Source organism: Protomyctophum parallelum (genome assembly GCF_964188405.1).
Source record: "Protomyctophum parallelum genome assembly, chromosome: 1".
Taxonomy (NCBI): domain Eukaryota; kingdom Metazoa; phylum Chordata; class Actinopteri; order Myctophiformes; family Myctophidae; genus Protomyctophum; species Protomyctophum parallelum.
In genome coordinates, this window is record NC_139697.1 from 11,126,005 (window position 1) to 11,147,421 (window position 21,417).

Below are 21,417 nucleotides of genomic sequence, written 5' to 3' on the forward strand. Positions count from 1 at the left end.
ATCCTCCGGGGGTCTATACTCGCATTTCTATAGCCAAAATAGCTATAAATAGCTGCTGAGTGTTTGCCTATTTTTGCTGAATATTTGCCTGAATATGGATTCTATAGGGTTCCTGTGGGTAACAGTCTTTCTCTGGGAGATGTCCGATATTTACTGATATTTAGTTATGAGGGCAGTTTGACCAGATGAAGAGCCTTGGCTCGAAACGTCAATAAATGTATCTTTTGGAGCATATGAGTGTGCGGGTTCCCTTCTCTTTTCATTCGGCAGTTTGTCAAGACACACGAACGAACACGTCGGCTGCTTGTGTTATGTTTTTTTTATAGGAGGACTATAGGAGGACTTGCATATAGGAGTGACTTCGGACCATGAGCATGTGAATCTGAGACAAACCGTCATTCCTGTTCTGACATTCCATATGTTGATCTTCCCTCATCAAACCCTGTACACGCTCGATATATGGCCAATACATAATTCATTCCATGTTGATCTGACCCCCCATGGCAAAGCGCCAGCCAGTCTGCGGTCACCCAGGCGGATGCGTTTCTCACCCTCAGGGCGTCTTACTGGTTATTACAGTATATGGCAAATATTGTGGAACATTCAGCTTGTGGAATTTCAGGTTTATGTAATACACTATTGATGGAAATGGCTGGTGCAACTCTAGGTGAATAAATGGACTATGATGCATAAAAATTTAATAATGGCTGAGACACTAAATCACATCAATTTTCCTATCTTTCTGTAACTGAGGGGACGTGTCTTAACAGCATCTCCTGTCGCTCCTCAGTCTTCACTGTTATAGCATGGATCGATGTATAATGGGATCAAAATGTTGTTTGGGTTATTTGTTTGTAAAAATATGTCCCTATACCTAAATTGTGTCTAGTTGTTGAGGCCAGAGCCTGCATTCGGACTGTATCCTCACCAAATGTACTCTATGTACACACACTTTCAGATTTCCAATGATTCCAGGTTTGTTGTTTTGTGTTTTTTTAGTAGGTGGAAGGTGTCTGATCATGTTTCAGGTGTTTATGGGTTGTTTATGTCAGTGAGTATCACCCTGCAGAGGAGGCTTGTGATATTGATATTTCACCTCCAAGCCGTTTTCATCTCATTCACTCTCCAATTCCTCGACCTGGCTAATATGAGGAGGCATCCTGCACTGTGTTGCAATCAGTTCTAGTATGTTGTGGACTTCAAAAGTCATTATGGGTGTGATTTACAGAGGTTGGAATTGCTATTTGAGGACTCCAAATGCATTATTTATGATGACGGGGTGTAAAAAACATAACATAACAATGTCACTCTCTCTCTCTCTCTCTCTCTCTCTCTCTCTCTCTCTGCCTGTAACTCTACAATGTTAATTTAAGTATGAGAGTGCCGTGCGGGTCAATTTTTTAATTTATGTTAAATTAACCTTTTTCTGTGTACTGTACTGTACATGCACGTATGAATTTGAATTGCGTTTAATTAGAATTCCCAAGGCCAAATTAGGTATACTGTATATAGGCCTAATGTTATTCTTCATTAAGTCGAGTTGCTTTTTTGCTAATGTGCCCAAATTTGGCAAATCCCTCTCTCTCTTACCCCAACCCACCCCTTCTGTCTCTCTCTTACCCCAACCCACCCCTTCTGTCTCTCTCTTACCCCAACCCACCCCTTCTGTCTCTCTCTTACCCCAACCCACCCCTTCTGTCTCTCTCTTACCCCAACCCACCCCTTCTGTCTCTCTCTTACCCCAACCCACCCCTTCTGTCTCTCTCTTACCCCAACCCACCCCTTCTGTCTCTCTCTTACCCCAACCCACCCCTTCTGTCTCTCTCTTACCCCAACCCACCCCTTCTGTCTCTCTCTTACCCCAACCCACCCCTTCTGTCTCTCTCTTACCCCAACCCACCCCTTCTGTCTCTCTCTTACTCCAACCCACCCCTTCTGTCTCGGTTAGTAATTGCGTTGGAACGGTGCCAACTGTGAGAACATTGAAACTGTGATTCATGTTGTGCTGCCAACTTATCACGCACACACGCACATGCAGACAGTGTGATGGTGTTTGTATTGCTGTGTGCAAGTGAAATTGTGTGTGTGTGTGTGTGTGTGTGTGTGTGTGTGTGTGTGTGTGTGTGTGTGTGTGTGTGTGTGTGTGTGTGTGTGTGTGTGTGTGTGTGTGTGTGTGTGTGTGTGTGTGTGTGTGTGTGTGTGTGTGTGTGTGTGTCTTTGCATGTGCGGACTGCGGGTGTATGTGTGAGTAATAGCAGATATCAAAGCACCCCGCTGATCTAGGGCACAAGGTCACCATCAAACAGATGTGTGCACACACACACACACACACACCCACACCCACAAGCTCTCTCTCTCTCTCTCTCTTAATATGTCTGCTCAGCATTCTTGTGTTCCCTGCAATGTTGCTCCACTTTTTGGTCCCCTAATGGATTATATTGATGTTACATATTAAAGGGCACCTGTATTTCTATCTATATATATCTACTGTATAGCACTGGCATGTCTGTGACCATGTCTGTAGTGTACATGGGCATGCACATTTATTTACATGATGCATTGCATGTGCATGCATATTATGCACTTAAGTTAAGGTCATTTCACCGCCAACTCTAATTCTCGCCGAATAAATCTAAAAATAAAAAGTTCACTTGGTTTTACTGCAGGCCAGCTAGGGTACAAAAACACCGGGACACGCCCACCTGCAAAATCCATAGATGTTAAATGTTGGACTATAAAAACAATGCAATGCTAAAAAATAACAATTTAGCCGATATATCTTTATTTAGTTTTTGTTGTTTTTATTTCCCCCTTTTGTGCCAGAGAAACAAATACAAAAAAAACAAATACATCTTCATCTGTAGATCTGCTATTTTTGTATTCTATAGGGTTTATGTGATTATGAAAATGTAATCCCCTGTTTTTGCTTTTCGACCCAGCTGATTTATAGCACATTTGAGTGGTTTGAAAGACTAGAAAAAGGACCATTCACATAAATGCAGTGCATTTTCCATTCACATTTGCAGCATTGTATGTATGCAGTCTCAGCAAATGCAACACTTTGAAAACTTTGAGAAACAAGTTGGAGTGATTGAAAGGTGTTCCCAGATGAGCCTGGGAAAATGTGGGCTGAAGAAGTGAATGAAAGACATATAGGAAGCCTCCCGGCTCCCTGAACAATCATTCTTGTAGCCCCCCTCCCTCCCCTCCCCATCTGGAGGGCGTCAGACTGGTGCTACTGTGCAGCTCCCGGGTGGAGGAGGAAATCCTGCAGGTGTAATTCAATCTGTCTGGTTGTAGGCAGCCAGGGCACACCGTGTTCTCTCTGCGTTCCTAATGGAGTTAAATACAACGCACACGCACACACACACACACACACACACACACAGGCACGCACACACGCAAACAGTATAAAGGAGTGAAGTAAGCCTATAGGAGCATGATAACTTAGTTTCTAATGACACCTTTACTGCTGCAGCAGTCCCTCTGCTCTCTTGCACACGCACGCACACACACACACACACACACACACACACACACACACACACACACACACACACACACACACACACACGCCGTCTGTTGAATCATCCTATACTCCTTGAGACCAGACTTCAGTGTTACAGCATATTGTTGTAGCAGGCGACACATTTACAGCTGTGTAACCTTGTCGTAACCCTGTTGGCTTTGTACCGCTCAGCGCCTCGCTCGCAAACTGGAGAGGTCCTCCTTTGCCAACTCTCGGTGAGTTGCGAGGAAAGTGAGTCGTTTAACCACCGGAAGGAGCACTTCACCCCATTTCAGCCACGTGTGTTCATATAAATTGTCTTAACCGGTTGTCATTATAAGATGGCACCATTTCAGTCTTGCTCTGAGTCTCAGGTGGGCTGAGGACAGTTCAGAAACCAGCCTTTCAGTGAGTTCATCGATGGGGTTACCAGGCTAATACAAACTACAGCTTTTCTCTACCTGAGTGGAAAGTTAGCATGCTGAAATAGAAGCCATTGTGTTCTCATAAACAAAATGGATAAAAATAAATCTTGTTTGAAATGTCATTGGTAGGCAGGTCTTATCATGACAATAAGGGCCTTTCTCGGCCCCACCTCTCTCCCATTGTTTATATTGTGTTTTAGTTTCCAAGATGGCCGCAGCACCAGGAGGGGGTGACCTTACTGGGCTGCGTTCACACATTCAAGACACCTGTCTTATGTCTGTCTTGTGTCTGTGTATAATGCATTTCCAATGGAAGACCATATAGTTTGACCAAACATTTTGTTTGATGGGGGGAGGGGGGCAGAACACATCCATCAAAGCTGTGTTCAGACACAAGTCAGGTGTCAGACACAAGGCAAGTGTCTTGTATGCAGCCCAGTAAGGTCATATGTCGACCCCGCCCGCTCACCTCCGCCCCACCCCCTCCTGGTGCTGCGGCCATCTTGGATCATAAACACAATATAAACAATGTGAGAGGGGAGGGGCAGAGAAAGGCCCTTATTGGTGAGGGAAAATCATATGAATTTAATATACGGTCAAAAATGGAAATGCAATACTGATACCGAAGGTCTCTGGACTGAAACTGCATTTGAAAACAATGTGCAGGAGTATTTCTTCCTCTAGAGGATTCATTATGTGGTTATTATGACACCCTGCTAAAACCCTCCTCCACCCCGACTACTCTAACTTAACTAGCAGTTAACTAGCAGAACAATCTGGAAATCCGCACCTTCCACTTGTAGAGACGGGATGTAGGCCGTTCATGCTCCTTTAGCGCTCCACTTCCAGTCGTGTGCAAGGCACGCGTCTTTGTTTACATTTGTTGCAACGGGAGTTGCCGACAGACTCAGCAGCAGAGCTCTGAATCTGTCCTGAGAGATTTGTTGCAGGCTGAAGCTGAGGCCTGTTATATATGGATGAGAAAAGCACAGAAAACTCCTACTGGGTTTTGAAGAACACAGTAGATGTGTGCACCTGCAGGTTTGTCAGATCTAACTCTCTCTTTCTGGTTCTTTTTCTCAGGTTGTCAGGAAGTAACGTCCCCGCTCCCATTGTCAGCAGCAAGAACTGGCTCCGCCTTCACTTTGTCACTGATAGCAACCACCGCTACCGCGGCTTCAGCGCACATTACCAAGGTAAGTTGCTGCTACACACAAATACACAGAAAGACACATTCACACTCACACACACGCACGCACAAGCCTGCACGCACGCACACAGGCACGCACTCACACACGTCTTAATGACATGTCTTTGCAGGAATCTGTTATTTTGCTTCTTTGCCTATTATTTTTTATTACCGGCCTCTTCTTCTCATTTTTGTATATATTTTTCCTTTGTTTTCTTATCTTCCTGACTGACGCTAACCACCAATTATGTTCCTCCACTCCGATCTCCTTGTCTCCTCTCAACTCCTACCACAATTTCTTGACTCTCCTCCCTTTTTAATGTCATCTCTCTCATTCTCTCTCTCTCTCTCTCTCTCTCTCTCTCTCTCTCTCTCTCTCGCTCGCGCGCGCTCTCCTTGTATGATTACCGCCCTCTGACAGAATTAGTTCACTTTGCCTCAGACCTTAGCTGGTGGAATGCCTTTACAATTCCACCAGTGGACTTAATGAGGGCTGAGCCTGAATATCTCATGCAAGCACACACACAAGCAGGGTGGAATGTGTTGTTATTTATATTTTTTTGATCCTTTCTTTTATTTTAAAGCCCTTTGACCGTGGTTTAAATCACCATGCCTCTTGCTCTAAAAACAAAGGCTTAGCAAATATTACAATTCAGGGTCTGGGGATACTTATCAACACAATACTGGACTGTATGTGTTGCTATGAGAATTATGTTAAAAACTACACTCCAAGGCTTTCCTAGACTGAGAGAAGACTCTTCTCTTCTCTTCTCTTCTCTTCTCTTCTCTTCTCTTCTCTTCTCTTCTCTTCTCTTCTCTTCTCTTCTCTTCTCTTCTCTTCTCTTCTCTTCTCTTCTCTTCTCTTCTCTTCTCTCCTCTCCTCTCCTCTCCTCTCCTCTCCTCTCCTCTCCTCTCCTCTCCTCTCCTCTCCTCTCCTCTCCTCTCCTCTCCTCTCCTCTCCTCTCCTCTCCTCTCCTCTCCTCTCCTCTCCTCTCCTCTCCTCTCCTCTCCTCTCCTCTCCTCTCCTCTCCTCTCCTCTCCTCTCCTCTCCTCTCCTCTCCTCTCCTCTCCTCTTCTCATCCTTTTATCTCTTCCTCGCACGCTGCCATGACATATTGGGAGCCGTTGTTGGGCAGTAACAAGTTACTAGTAATATATTACTGTAATAGTATTACTTTACCCAGTAACGAGTAGTGTAAGGTATTACTCTGCCAAAACAGTAATATTATACCTATTTACTTTGTAAAATTTACCACATATTACTCATTACATAGTACATATAGTACATATTACTCAGGATTTGTTGGCTACCGTCAAGAGAGATTGTTGCTTTATTTTATCTCCTTTTAGGCTAATTGGTGACTCTTCTTCTTCTTATTCAAAACATTTTTTTACGCGTGGGGGGGGGGGGGCAAAAGTAATATGTAATTTAATATAATATGAAATATATAAGTACTTTTTTAAGGAGTAATATGTAATAAGTAACACATTACTCACTTGAGTAATATTGCCCAACACTGATTGAGAGTAGACCGGGAAGGCCTAATACTGCAGGTTATTTCATCATCATTGCGGCACAAATGTTGACTCTGACTATCTCGGTGCATTCGCAGTGCAATTTGACCGAGATGGTTTGAACAGGTCTTTTCATTCTTTACTTAAACTGATAGGATGGCAGTGGGTTGGACTCTGAATGTGTCCGAGGTTTCCCCTACGTACATCATGCCTGCTTCAGCTGACGATGCACGCGCTCCACATTTCGGAACTCGCCTCACATGAGTAATATTGCTCTCAGCGTGTATTGTGCAGGCGGCCGGGAGCCCGAATGGATGTGGACAACATTGCTGAACAAGACTATCACGAAACACATAACGTATGATCAACAGGGATGAGCGCCTCGAAACGGTGGCACAGCAGCACGACTGTAAGAATCAGTCATTTCTTTCCCTTTTGAAATATGAAATAGATTTTGAAATGCTTTTCTATTCATCTTCCTCGTGAGGTGGGCCTCCGGGTGTGCCCCGCTACCGTCCTGATCTCGACATCGATCCGGTTGAAACGGCTGTGATGATGTGTTTTACTAGCCCTGTGGTTCTAAACTGTGCCGAGTTGCATTGTTTTCTTTTGGTTCTTTGTTTCCTCCCCCCTCCGCCCCCTCCCTCTTCAATAGGTTGTTTTATGCTCTTTTGTGCTTTAGAGTTTTCAATCCCTAAATCCTGGATAAAGCTTACCAAAGTGGCAATGTTGCTGCCTAAGCCCCAGTTAAAGCCAGGGGGAAAACATGGTGATGTGTTTCAGCACAGAACATCACACAGAGATAGAGGCATCAGCAGAGAGAGAGACTTAATGACTGACCGGGGCACTTGACCGGCCGCATTACAGTCAAGATAAAGAATACAACAATCATGTGGTTCTCAAACTTTTTTTATGTTCAAAGACCCCCATAACTCTAAGAGTGCAGTACAAATGGTTCATGGACTCTCAAGAGTCCATTTGGAACTCCCTCCAGGAACCCTGCAGGGTCCCTGGACCTCACTTTGAGAACCACTGCCCGGAACACGGTATTGTTCAGTAAAGCCCATATCGCGGTTTAAGCTATTTTTTGACACATTTTAACAGAGGATAGTGGCTTACATAAAGGCAACAACAATGTTGTAGAGAAAGAGATTGCATGTCAGTATTATGGGTCACATTTATGCATGTATTCATGTGTGGAATTCTAAATAAATCACCGAAAGCAGAGGCACAGACACAGGTGCTATAGTTTCATACAGAACATTGGATACAGAACATTTGGGATGCAAGCTTTCTCTGTGATACCACGTGCACTGCACCGTGCGTCCCTCTTAGAGCCGATTTTGCAGAGTGATGTCATTGATCACATGACCTCAAGTTATAGACCTCCAGTTTGTAGGCTAAGCAGAGGGGGGGGGGGGGCTTTTATATTATTTATATAAGGTATATTAATGACATAGTTTAATGTCGAAACTGAGTGGTATTCCACTTTAACCCATTCTGACCGGGCACCCATTTTGGTGTTAGCATCATGTTATGCTTTAGCTATTGAAAAATAGCAGATCTACAAGCTCATATCGCGCCACCGAGTGGCGCGATACGAGCTTGTAGGTCTGCTATTTTTGAAAAAAATCGAAGAACAACTGACATTTTTAGAATCTGATCTCAGGTCAGAATGGGTTCATCAGACCAGTGTGTGTCCGGCGGAAACCTCGTATGAATCTGATCTCAGGTCAGAATGGGTTAAGGGAGTTCAAGGGAGTCACCAACAACAGTTTAAACACTGTGACTTATACAGGCACTTTTAGATGTATAAGCTGCTATGTTAACAAATATTGACAAAACTCTTATGGGGGTCCCTGCTGGTATAATATAGTTTCAAAAGGTGGTCCGTGGCCAATTTCACATCAACTTGGGGGTCCTTGACATGCAAACGCCAGAGAACCACTGTACTGTACTGGTCTACACGGCTCTCCTCCTGTCTGTCTTCAGCTCTCCATCTCATTGATTGACTGGGAGTTTTGGCCACCCCACACCCTGGGGGCTGCTGTTAATTGGCTTAATTGATTTTGATTGGTTTAAAAGGTTAATTAGTGTGTTAATGAGTGGTACTGGTCTGATAGGTTAGTTGATTCATTAGTGGGAGTTCTTAACAAGGCAGTGACTGATGGCTGCATGCTTCCCGGCAGCTGTCAATCATCTGTTCTTGTCGGATCTTAATGAGTTGCAAAGAGACTTACTTGGCGCCTGGCCTGGGAATATTTTTTTTGTTATCAAATGTTTTTTATTTAAGACAATAAATCACAATAAGACACGTTAACATCAAGAATGATTAAAGAAAACAAAACACATAACAGCAAAAGCAAGGAACACAAAAACAAACAATCCCACCCACCCCTCCCCCCGGGACCAAAGATGCCACAAAATGTCAGTACTCCTACTATTGTGCAATGGGAACAAAAAAATAATAATAATAATAATAATAATGACTAAATCATGCCCTTAACCAAATCTGCAATACCAGACCAAATCTCAACGTTTTCCTCTAGCCTGGGAATATTATATATAAATTATTAGAGCGACATGCTACATATGAATCTCTGCTAATTTTAAAGCTTCATAGTTCACACATATTGGTTTTTCTTCAATTATTTTGGATTGCGGTTAAATGGTTCCATTATGGTCCCGGTATGTTGGTCAAAGCATTGAGAACATATCCAGCAGTGCTCCATCGCAACGTGTGTGTGTTGTCATTGTTGTGAGCTTGGAGCCATAGGGTTGGGATCCTTTAGGATTTTAATGATTTCGGTTCCTTAACGATTCCCGCTTGGACACTCACGGGTCCATTTGGTTCCATTCGTACCGTTTCACAGTCATGCACTGCGTGAAAAGAGGAGTTAACGGGCAATTATGGGCACTGTATTTTGCCCGTAAACCTCAAGTTTAGCAGGCATATACAGTAATATACGGTAATATACAGGTGTGATGGTACAATTCGGGAGTTTACCGGTGTTTGTTGGAAAGTAATAAAATACACATCCGTATTCCATGCTTTTTGCGCAGTGATGGTGGTCCTTTAACACATTGGAGAACCACCGGTATTGTAATTGTAGCCTATAGTAAACCTTATGAAGTCCACACATACCAGCTCTCTGACAGTATTATGGTAAATGGTGCATTTATATAGCGCCTTTATCTAAGGTGTATTACATTCACCCATTCACACACATATTCACACACCGATGCCGGAGGACACCATGAAGACACCAACCTGTACATCGGAAGTAATCAGGGGCTCAGTGTCTTGCTCAAGGACACTTCCACACTAACTCTGGGGGAGCCTGGGTTCGAACTGGGAACCCCCATCCGGTCACTCTAGCCCTGAGCCACTGCCACGGACAGTGAGATAAACCGGTTCTGGAAAGGTTCTGGAACCGACTCAATGTTGGCCCTGATTCCTCCCGTTTTGGCTCCCAATCCTATACATGTAGTTATATATTTATGTTTTGCTTGCAACATCCAAAGCAAGCCCATCGAAAAAATCAAGTTCAAATGATGTTTCCTTCTGTTTTCACTTTATTGTACCATCCTTCTGTAGCACCACTATCACTCACAATCTATTGCTGTATATTGTCGCTGGGAGAATGATTTTTTTTTGGAAAAAAAAGAGAAAGGAAATGAATTGGACAGTGTTAATATTGTCTAGACTGGCATGCAGAGTATGTAAACAATTCCAGACTTGTCTCTGTGAGGATAAATACATTTTTGCAGGTTTAGTTGAGTTTATAAGAACACAGTGGGAGAAGCCTGGCTGTAGATAATTCCAAGTAGCTGAACTGGGTTTGTTTGTTTGTTTGTGTGTATGTGTGTGTGTGCATGCGTGCTTGCTTTGTGTGTGCGCGACTGGGTGTGCATGCATGCGTGGAGTCACACGTACACTCCTGGGCCCCAGGATGAACAGTTGTTACCGTGGTAATAACTAATGGGGGGGATCCCGAATGAAGAATAAACAATAAAGTGCATGGGCATGCATTATGGGTCAGCCCCACGGCTCATCTGTGTCTCGCTCCACTGCTGCCCGAATTATGAAGTTATGAATAAATAATAGCCTCCTAATGAGTTATGTGTACGTCTGCGGAGATGAGAATATGGCACGGTAAACTAGATGGGCCCAGAGCAGGAGAGGACGCGCGACAGACGGACGTGTGGGAATGGAGTGAGAGATGAGCGGGCTCCAAAACAGACTGTGGAAAGAAAAGAACAAGGGCTGTCCAGAGACAGAGGGAGAGGGGGTTACAACTGTAATCACTTGGCAGTGCGTTTCGCACTAAAGCTTCAAGTTTTTAACGTCCCGCTGTCGTACAAGCCTGCTGGCTGTGTGGTTGGAAGCACTGAATCCCCGCTAATAGTTTTTGGTAGAGGAGAGCCTGGTGCCCCAAACCCCCACCACCAAATAGAACACAGCTAATTGGTCATTTGCATGCTTAATTGATGTTCAGAAATTATTCAGCTGTGGCGGTGTATTCAAACATGCTAAGTGTTTCTTCTTTCCCCCCCAGACGTAAATCTAACAGATTCACCATGAGGCTCACTGCTAACAACTTGGCCCCGGGATTCAGGCTGATTGAAAAGGAACATCCAATTTTTAGGCTATTTGATCTATCTCTTTGATCTGTCAATATATGAGGACATGAAAGGAGCAAGCTGCCTGAATCCAGGGATTAGAGTTGAGGAATCTGTACATAGCGTAGAGAGCAGAAGACGAGCAATTGCACAGCTTTTGCGGCCACTAAACCCTCGCGAATGAGACAAAAATAAACTGTGTAATTCTCCAAGCACCCACAAAAGGTGAAATGGGGTTTCACGGAACTCACGACTCATGCCCCGTCTTTCCTGTGATCATGGCAGCCGTGAATGAAGCCAGGCGAAGACATCATTCTGCCAGTTCTACCAGCGAGCGGTTATCTTCGACCCTCTAAACGCTGGGGTGTGCGTGTGAAATGGGTGACTGTAATGCACATTGTGAAGCACTCTGGATGAAAGCACTATGTAAATGCACCATTTAACACAAATACATTCTTTGAGTGACATTCTATGGGTGACATTTCGTACTTTTATCATGTGTGTCACTGAGCTTTCATCCTACAATGTCCAAGCATTCAACTGCCTTTCGTTGTGCCGTGTGTTAGGAGCAAGTGTGCACATAATGCTATAGCACTTTGACACAGATAATTGGCAATTCGAAACCAGCATAATACCTTATCACATGCTTTGAAAGACCTTGTAGAATAAGATGGTCAAATCTGTTTATTTTTTTTCTTTTATAATTTTTATCCCACGATTTTGTAACCCATTTTTCACCCCTGTGTCAATTATCTAATGTGATCCTGGGCTCTACACACCCTCCACCAACCTGGGGAGAGCAACGGACTTGAACTCATGCTTCCTTCATGCCTGAGTGTCCAAGTTTCCTGAGTGTCCTGAGTTTCCCTGGTTGGACGTAGCGCGTGGAAGGAACACGTTATTCCAACCAGTTCCATTCCTCCCCATCAGGCGCCCCGGCTGGCCAGGGGGAGGCAGTTTAGAGACCAGGATTACTGCATGTTTTTGTGAGGGTACCTACCCTAGGGGACACGGGGAGAACATGCAAACTCCACACAGAAAGGCCCTTTCGCCAACACCGCCTCGGGTATGGGCACGCCGCCAGCACCCACAGCGCCCCGAGCGGGAATCAAACCCAGGACCTTCTAGCTGTGAGGCGACAGCACTACCAACTGTGCCACCGTGCCCCTAGATCAATGAACAGTCAAATCTGTTTATTAAGGATATTCAGGTTTTTATATCGCAGCATATAAAATGGTTGATTAGTGATATTGGCATTCCAATAGAATGTGAGCACCTGATGTCAATGAGAGAGTGATTGTGCTGGGTATCAACCGGGAATAGCCGGGCCAGCAGAGTTGTGATGAGCTGCTAAGGTGCACCTAAATTATATTATATATTATATTATTATCTGGTAATGTCATGGCTATTGTGATTTGTGTACAATCGGAGGCAGAGTAGGGAGAGTTCCTAGGAGTTAGCCTGGGCACCATTTATGAAATGAAACAGAGACCAGGCTTTCCTCCGAGGTGGTGGAAAGCCTGGTGGGCGAGGTTACCTAGGAGTAGTATGAAGCAGATTGTAATAAAACTAGAGGACACTGGACAGGAAAACAAGCACTAGTGCGGCTCGGTTCATTAGCAGCGCCAACTCCTTATGGTGTGGTTAGTTTTGGCCTTGTATGTTGCAGTTGGTCCATAATATTTTCGGGGAGTTCTTCAATTAAGACGGAAATAAAAACGTCTGGGTTTCCGAGGCTACGGGACGGGTAGCCTTGAAAGCGATGTGAGGATGATGTGCGCATTTACACATGCGTAAATGGATTCACCAGAAAGTGGCGGTACATCAATGTGAATATATAGTACTAGTACTACAGTATATAGTACTAGGAGGAGTGCTCAGGTGGGCAATGGTAATAAAACACTATGTACTTTACCAGTGTGAGTACCAGGCCAATTCAAGCAGTCTGTAACATTCATATCATTCATGAATAATCCTACCTGCAACGCACAAATCCCCCCCAGTACGTCTGACCCAGTAGATATGGCATGAGTGCAGACTGCAGAGCCTGCAGAACAACATGCTGATCCTTTGTATTCAACGGTTATGATGCCGCCAGAGTTATTCAGAATACAGGCGCTAGAGTGCCAAGTAGATGAGGCACATTTCACTCTGAAAAGCCTCGCCTTCCATTTCCCCCCAAAACCGGGAGGTGAAATGTAAATGATGATGACAAATGCATTGTCATTATCAACAAATACATATTTCCTTAATTACAGGGCTAAACTCAAACACTAATGGGTCTTGTTTGCATGTTTATTTGATGCTCAGGAGCTATTAGCATGGCACTCAGGAAGTTCGTTCGGCAACTCACTTCAAGGGAAAGGCTCGCTCGACTCAAGGACACTCTATAAGGGTTCAGGCGTATGCAGATTCAGAAAATACGTATAGAAGGAGAATAAAATCTGCGCTCTCAATAATGGTCTTTAGGAGTCTTGTTTAATAATGATGCCGGATCCGCAGCAGCAGTCCAACCAAACAGTCACGTTTGGGTACGCAGGCCTTCGTCGGTGTAGGGCCTCTCGGCCTCCGACCACAGAGCGGAACACAGAGACCAGTTCATTGAATATACTTTTCAGTCCAGGACCGAAAATGTGAAAATGTCTCCTAGCCTGGCCTCAAAGCTCATTAAAATATAGCAGCACTGCTCTTCTCGGGCGGAGGCTCACAAGCAATAGACCAATGACCCAATTCTGAGTCTAGAAATGCAGCTTAAGAAATCACGACGCATCACAGTTTCACAGTATATCAGTAAGGGCCGAGAGACTCATGCCCTATTCAGCCCACGATCCCACATTAGTCGATTCAAGGTACAGACTCGTTTTAATAGCCCACGTTGTCTACTTTTGGAGTAATGGACACATTTTCTCAAGATAATTGGAGCTTTAGCTTTCTGAAGAAACATATGTAATTCCTTGGTCAACAAGACTTTTAAGTAAGATTAATTTTAAAGTCATGACAGATGTGAGAGATCACATCATTTATCATAATGTGTCAGTCCTTCAGGCTCGATGCTCGTAGGAAATTAATTAACCAAGAGTTGCAAGAGTGCAGACACCATGCATGTTGCAACAGCAGACTGACCAAGCATTTCAACAACTGCCAAACTACCCTTGAGCAAGATAATGAATCTCTAACCGCTGCAGTCCAACGGCTCAGCGGTCAGTAGTAGAAGGCTGTGAATCTGAATGTGCACTCCCACCCCCCCTGCATATGTTTCCCCAGGCTGTTGATGGAAATAGAAATGTGTGCGCGCACACTCCGCACAGTCAACTTGCCTGTTAAATACGGGTTTTTCACAAAGGGAACACGGACAGCTCTCCCCCAAGAGCTGCGGTGACCTGGTGAACCGTTAAAAGTTATAGCAACTGTCAGTGATCGCAGGGTTAAGGTAAATACTGTTTGTCTTCATCTTGAGATGGAATAACATTCACGGAATTCAGGGTTGTGCTTTTCAAGAAAACGTGTTTTCATTTATATGACAATGAAAACAGCACCTCTGCCATCAGAATAATATTTATTTTCACTAAGTATATTTTGTACATACAAAGAATTTGAGTTGGTGAGGTTGGTGTATAGTGAATTGAAACAGCCTACTTTAAAGAGTTAAATACTTACAAAACTTGTTCTGCCTACTGGCAACGTAGGCTATACCCAAGACAATTGGCAGACCCATGTGCAACAGTTTTGCTCCCACGCTCTCATGCCAACATGCTGTTCTGCATGCCTGTAACACTTTACAGCATTGTGTGGCTATACTGTCATATATTTCATTTGAAATGTAATTCTTTATCACTGGGTAAAACACTGGCTGAAGTAATTTGTAGGACAAACACATTTTGAGGACCCTAGTCATTTGCGGTTTCAACGTCCAGGTCGATAAACTATTCCGTCCAACACTGTTTGCCAATGCGTATATGGCCTGCCTGTCTGTTCTGTAATCTGAACAGAGCAGCCTTGTTTTTCATCTGTGTCAACTAAGGTCCTGTGGTACTTACTTATTCAAACACTTATTTGCCTTTCGGCAGGGCTGGAAGGCTATAGATGTCCGTTGGTGTATTGCTGCCTCTCACTGTTTAAGGAGTCGTATAATAATGGCACACAAGACACCAGTTCATGTTTGACAGACTGAGGCAAATTGCACACAAAAAAACCCTAAAACATTCTGGGCTTATGAGAAAGCATTCTGCAGCCCAAGAAGCCAACTGCTATAGCTCCACCCCTGCTGACCGGTCCAGCGGTTTGCAAAATTGGCCACGGGCTGGACACGCACGCACGAACGCACGCACGCATGCACACACGCAAGCACACACGCACACACACACACACACACACACACACACACACACACACACACACACACACACACACACACACACACACACACACACACACACACACAAGATCATGTGGTTAAATTAATTATGAAGGAATGGCTGTTGCACTCTAGATCATACTGTATACACAGGATGTACTGCAGTACAGTAGCGTGTGGGTGTGTATCTGTGTGAGAAGGGAGGGTGAAGTCATTATAGTCCCAGGGTCAGCGAGGGGCAGGAGGCGCCATGGGGGGCGAAGGTGCTCAGGTGGAGCAATGAGAAGAGGATGAGAAGGGTCAGCAGTGATCTGTCCTGCATGGAGACATGGCATGGTCACAACTGGTGACCCCCTCTGCCCTCGTCCTTGTCAACGGAGGCAGCCAACCAGATGATGATGAATGCGGGGAGGGTGGACTTGACGATGGCCTTTTTTGTCATCATCTTTTGTACCATCCATCTCAGTCTTTAGAACACTGAGCTCCAAGTTGTTCTGTGGATTCTGTGGTCAACCATCAGTCTTTAGGCAGACTTGTCCCCATCACTGATTAGATCAGTGAGGGGTCGTGTCGTCCGCAAATCAAGTGGTGGCTATAGAAACAAGAATCAAGAAGGGTTTATTTTTGTGTGCTACAGCCTACAAGGAGCCAAATGATGTTCTGAGACCGTACACAATACAAGATTTGTATGTGTATGTTGCCTAAACCAATCTTTCTTAGGAACCCCCACCATATGGGCCCAGTGCAACCACACTGCCTATACTGTTAGAGGTGAAGTGTGTTTCTCACTGCTCAGGGACACATTTGGCGTAACCATACCTCTGCATTTGATATCCCCCCCATTCATTTTTATGGCCAATGGGAAGGAATATGTTTTATCCCTGCTTTTGGTCAGGTATTTCCTTTTGGGTTTGTTGGATTTAAAAAAAAAAATTTTTTTAGGTTTCATAAATAGTGAAAATAGCAGATGCGGTGCATTGTGAGCTTGTAGATCAGCTACTTTTGCTATTTGCCCTACAAAGAAGTATAGGGCTTAAGTGGTTCAGAAGAATTCCTCTGTTTTGTCTTACTAATCGAACCTGGGTCCAGACTCTTCCTTTGTCTGTTGAAACAAAGAAACAGTAATTTCAAAGAGTCTGAGATTTGGTGTTCTAGGACATGATCTCCTGTAGTCCCTCCAGACTTGACACGTAGTCGTTCCTTGGCAGAGAATAGTTGTTACTTAGACAGTCTAAACCTATCCCTGTCTCCACTCTTGAAAGCTGCTTAACTCAACTCATTTGGGAAGTTTTCCATTTTAAGCTTTTCGAGTTCACTTTTCGTGAACCAGGGTTTGTCACTGTTACAACGCACGCATGTTGGAATACAGCTATCTTCACAGAAGCTGATGTACAGCATGTGTGTGTTTAATCTCTGTTTTTGAGGGGCGTTAGCCCCCCTCTGTTTGTTTTTGACAATGAAGAGAACATTTACAATGACATTGCCATTGACAATGAAGAGAACATTTACGTCATATTGTCCCTCATTATGTGTTTGTTTGCGCTAGTTTCCACTGCCCTTCCAACCCATACATTGATTTGAGATTTTACCAGACAGGGAGTAGTGGGCGGAGATCTCTGATCGATCGTCTGGTTACACAAGACTGTGTATTGCAGAGGCGTCATTTCATTTCAGACTAGTGAGTGGCAAACAGTGACCACTTACTGTAAGTAAAAAAAAAAAAGCAGATATTTTAGCTCATATATCTGCTATTTTGGAAAAAGACTAATGACAATTGCAGAAAGAAAACAAGTGTCTATATACGTGTTGATCTAACATCTGAGTAATCTGCAATAAACAAGTAAACAGGGATCAGATAATGGTAGTGTGGTTCTCGCTTTAGGGAGGTAAAACTGGTGCCCTGACCCCATAGTACCAAACTCTGAGTGTTTTCTAACAAAATAGGCACCAACAAAATATCACCCCTAAGATTCCCAAGTAATGTGAGACGCCCCTATAGATGGCAGCTAAGCTTGCCATCATTGCCACAATGCCAGGGAAGTCAGCCAAAATAAACGGATTGTGGCCCGGGTGGTACCGTGTCCTTGATAATCTGCACATTCTGCATACTCAGCCTTGACTACAAACTGCATCTTGTGTCGTCAAGTCTTTATTATGCTATACCTTTTTTATACTAACAAATATCACCACCCAGCCATAAAACAGTGGAGATGGAAAAGTATTGATTAGATAAGAAGCAATCAGCCAGTCAAAACGTTTATAGTGAGGCCACCAGCCAACCCAACCAACTAAATGAGTACGCTTGACACCCAGCCATCAGGAGATACAGTCAGTCAGGGAGTTACTGAGACGGCTTGCTAAGTGTTTCCTCAGAATTAGTCTATTAAAGCCTATAGTGTTAGCCAACGTTCCTTCTATGTAATTGTCATTCACTACGTCACTTAGTGTGCCAGTCAGAAGGGAATGTGCTGCTGTTGTACTTAACACAACTTGTACTTAAAGTTGTGCTGGGTAAGTGTCAGCAAAATTGTTAAAATGCCATTAGTGGTGAGTCAGTTCTTCAGACAGACAGCCCCAGTCACCCAGGCGGGGCCATGCAGCCATGACAAAGTTACTCAGCCAAAGTCAGCCAGCCATCCCGTCTGGCCGTTAGCCATGAATCAGCTGGTCACCTACAGTACATAGTCAGCCATCCAGCAGTCAGCCAGTTGAATGGCTGCCAGGGGTTCCATTTAGAGCCAGGCTTCAGCCTGAACACTGAGAAGGAAAGTTTTTGGTCCTTATACAGTATTAATGGATAAAACCATCTGATGATGGGGGGATAGGGGGGGAGAGAGAGAGAGAGAGAGAGAGAGAGAGAGAGAGCAGCAGAGGACAAATAAGAAAGCGTTGTTACCTTTTCAAGTTGCAAACTGTACTGTTACTCTAACTAGAGCAGTAGAGCATGCAATACAACGTTTTCTCTCTTTGTGATATTAGCTGTCAATAGTCTACAGACTCTACAAAATCACAACGTCACAACATGACGTGTTGCTCAAATGTTCACCCATTATGATACATCCCAGAATGTTGGGTCCATATGGTTAAGTTTAAGCCGTAGGTGCTGCAAGTTATAAAGTATTTTGTTAAAAAGTTAAGCTCAATATTCTGTTTGTAATCATTGCTAAAGACTAAAGAGTGCTTGTTCAGTAACAGGGTTCACCCCGTCTCTCAAACTTTTAAATAAAGAGAAAATACATTTTCAGGCGGATCAGCAGAGCCCATTTGTAAGCTTAAAAATGATAGTGTTCCAATTTTGCATAATTTCATCCTGTATTATGTGTGAGTTCACTCTCCCGAAAGGATGAAGTTGGCATCCCGACCTGAAAGTGTTTTCTGCTTTACTAAAGACCTTGACAGACAGGCTATAGAGAGACCCCTGAACATTTTTTTATTATAACAAAAACATATCACTTAAACCAGACCCCTTTCATTAAAACCTGACCTTGACTTTGTGGCGCCATGGGAGCTGTAACTTTTTTTGTACTCATCATCAGTGTTCAAGGTTTGGAAAGAGAGTGGAAAGAGACGGCGGGTGTTTCTGGGTGAAGGGTGGCATAGAAGAGAAGAAAGACATTTAAAGAATGAAAGGCACGGATGGATAAGGTCCTAGTGAGGACTTGACTGCTGCATCAGTATTCTCTTTGTGGCCTCTACCTTTAGTGGTATTTTGAAATGAATGGCTGAAGTGAATCTTAAATGATTTAGCCTTTAGTGGAAGGAAAACTTTGGGGACTTTATATGCAGGGACATTCATGAATTCTGTAATCTATTAATTCCACAAAACTCTGCAGTGCATGCATATGTGACCTTCGCCAGATGTCATATTTGATGGAGATTCGAGGCAGCATGAAATATAAAAAATACTGAAATATGTTGTGAATTGAGGAGTTTAAACTATGCAGCGAATGTTGATGATATCCTCAACCCTTTGCGATGTTTAATAATTGTCTGAATTTCACACACATTTCCGTGCTCTTCCCGTGATCAATCCAAACCACCTATTTTTCTTGCGGTTTGTCCACCGGTGGAGAATAGCTGAGAGTGTCCGTAGACCAAGCAAACTCCTTATATGACAATGGTTTTCAAAGTTTAAATTCAATTCATGGGATTATTGTGCCAGTCTAACCACTTTTCAACCAAAAATAGCTGATCTACAGGCTCACACAGTGTCACAGCGGGGCATGCTGCAAGCTTGTAGATTGGCTATTTTTGATAGATACAGTATAGCTATATTGGGCCCGCAGCCAGACGCTATGGCTGTTTGGGGGTTCTTGGCCTGGCAAAAACATTGCTGACCTGTACAGCCCTCCCAACGCACGCACATGCGCACGCGCGCGCGCGCACACACACACACACACACACACACACAAACAATGTACAGCACCTTGCTTGTGCTAAAGGGCTGGCACCGAGAGAGGAGACTCGTTTGCTCTGAAGCGTGGAAGGAAAAGCTCCAGCTAATGTTTTGGAAGTGCTCCAGATGAGCCTGATTAAACCATAGTGGAACTGATCCAGGAAGCTTGGATAAAAAATAATGGATCTTATCCAGAAAGGTCTTGATAAAACATAATGGAACCAGCCCAGAGAGATGAGATGATGGAGATTGCTTCCACTGACCTTCAGTTAGTCACACCATTATGGTTGTGTTTCAGGCCTCTGAGTAATACTGCACAGCAGTAACGGTAGGACTCTGCAGGAGGATACTTTTTAGAGGCATTGATCGGACCTCTTCAAACCCTTAGATCTCCATATATGTAGCTGACCCGTTCTGACATGTTGATCCTTTCCCATGCGTCCTTCCTCTTAGATATCTCCCTTTTTGACTGATACCTGTCCATTCAAACTCTAGACGGGCCGCCACAAAGTCATTAGCGCAACCGCAGCCGGCGAAAACTAGCGTTCTCAACAGGCCCGACAATTAAGGCCAGGTCCTACCTGGGCCCTACCTGGGCCCTAACTGGGCTGGCCCGAGACCCGCCTGGCCTAACTAATTAGCACATTTTACGCACTACCCGGCCCAAGTAAGACGCCCAAGTAAGACTTATATTATATTATATACTTATAGTATAGGATAGTACAATTAGTGACTATTGAATACTTTTTCCCCCGACGCTCATCTGTCATAGCAATAGAACAGTACGGTTTCAACATCATTTCATCCAGATAACACTGACAGTATCTAGATTGGAAAACATTTATTATTTATGATGTAAACGCAGGTGTGAATGTTTGAGTGCATTTGAGCTTGCCGTTCCGGCTCGGCTACCGTACATAATAGTGTGCCTGTTCAGCATAATTAGGAGAAGACAACCATTTCAGAGCCATTTCCAGTGTCCCCCAGGGGAAGGAAGGGAGCGCCAACAGGTGGGGCATCCTCCCAACAGCCGTGGTGGTTCACAGTCAAATCTGTAACCATCGCTGACCCTCGAGGGTCCATTTGGTTACCGTTGTACACTCTCAGAGTTAACTTTACACTCAATTCATTTCAATTCAAAGGGCTTTATTGGCATGAGAAAACATACGTTTACATTGCCAAAGCAGAAAGAACAATACAGCAATACAGCAATACAATCAAAACAAAAATTATGTACATTTGAAGGTCAGAATCTTCAATAGATCAAATTCTATGTACCAAGGTCACTCAATGCAGGTATAGTGCAGGAATATACACAATGATTAATCTTTAGGGTGGTTGTGTTCCATTTGATATCCTTCTCCTATCACAGCAACTCACAAATCTTGCTGCTGTGTTTGCACATTG

The 21,417-nt window shown here is 43.9% G+C and overlaps 1 protein-coding gene across 1 annotated transcript in view; it reads left to right on the forward strand.

The window, feature by feature from the left end:
* The window catches only part of csmd3b (CUB and Sushi multiple domains 3b), a gene marked incomplete at its 3' end in the record, with an annotated part of 548,364 nt that overhangs the window by 289,190 nt on the left and 237,757 nt on the right, over positions 1–21,417 (forward strand). The window contains exon 7 of the mRNA XM_083771581.1: positions 5,017–5,129. Coding sequence (XP_083627707.1) covers positions 5,017–5,129 — 113 coding nt within the window. The remainder of the gene's footprint in view (positions 1–5,016; positions 5,130–21,417) is intronic.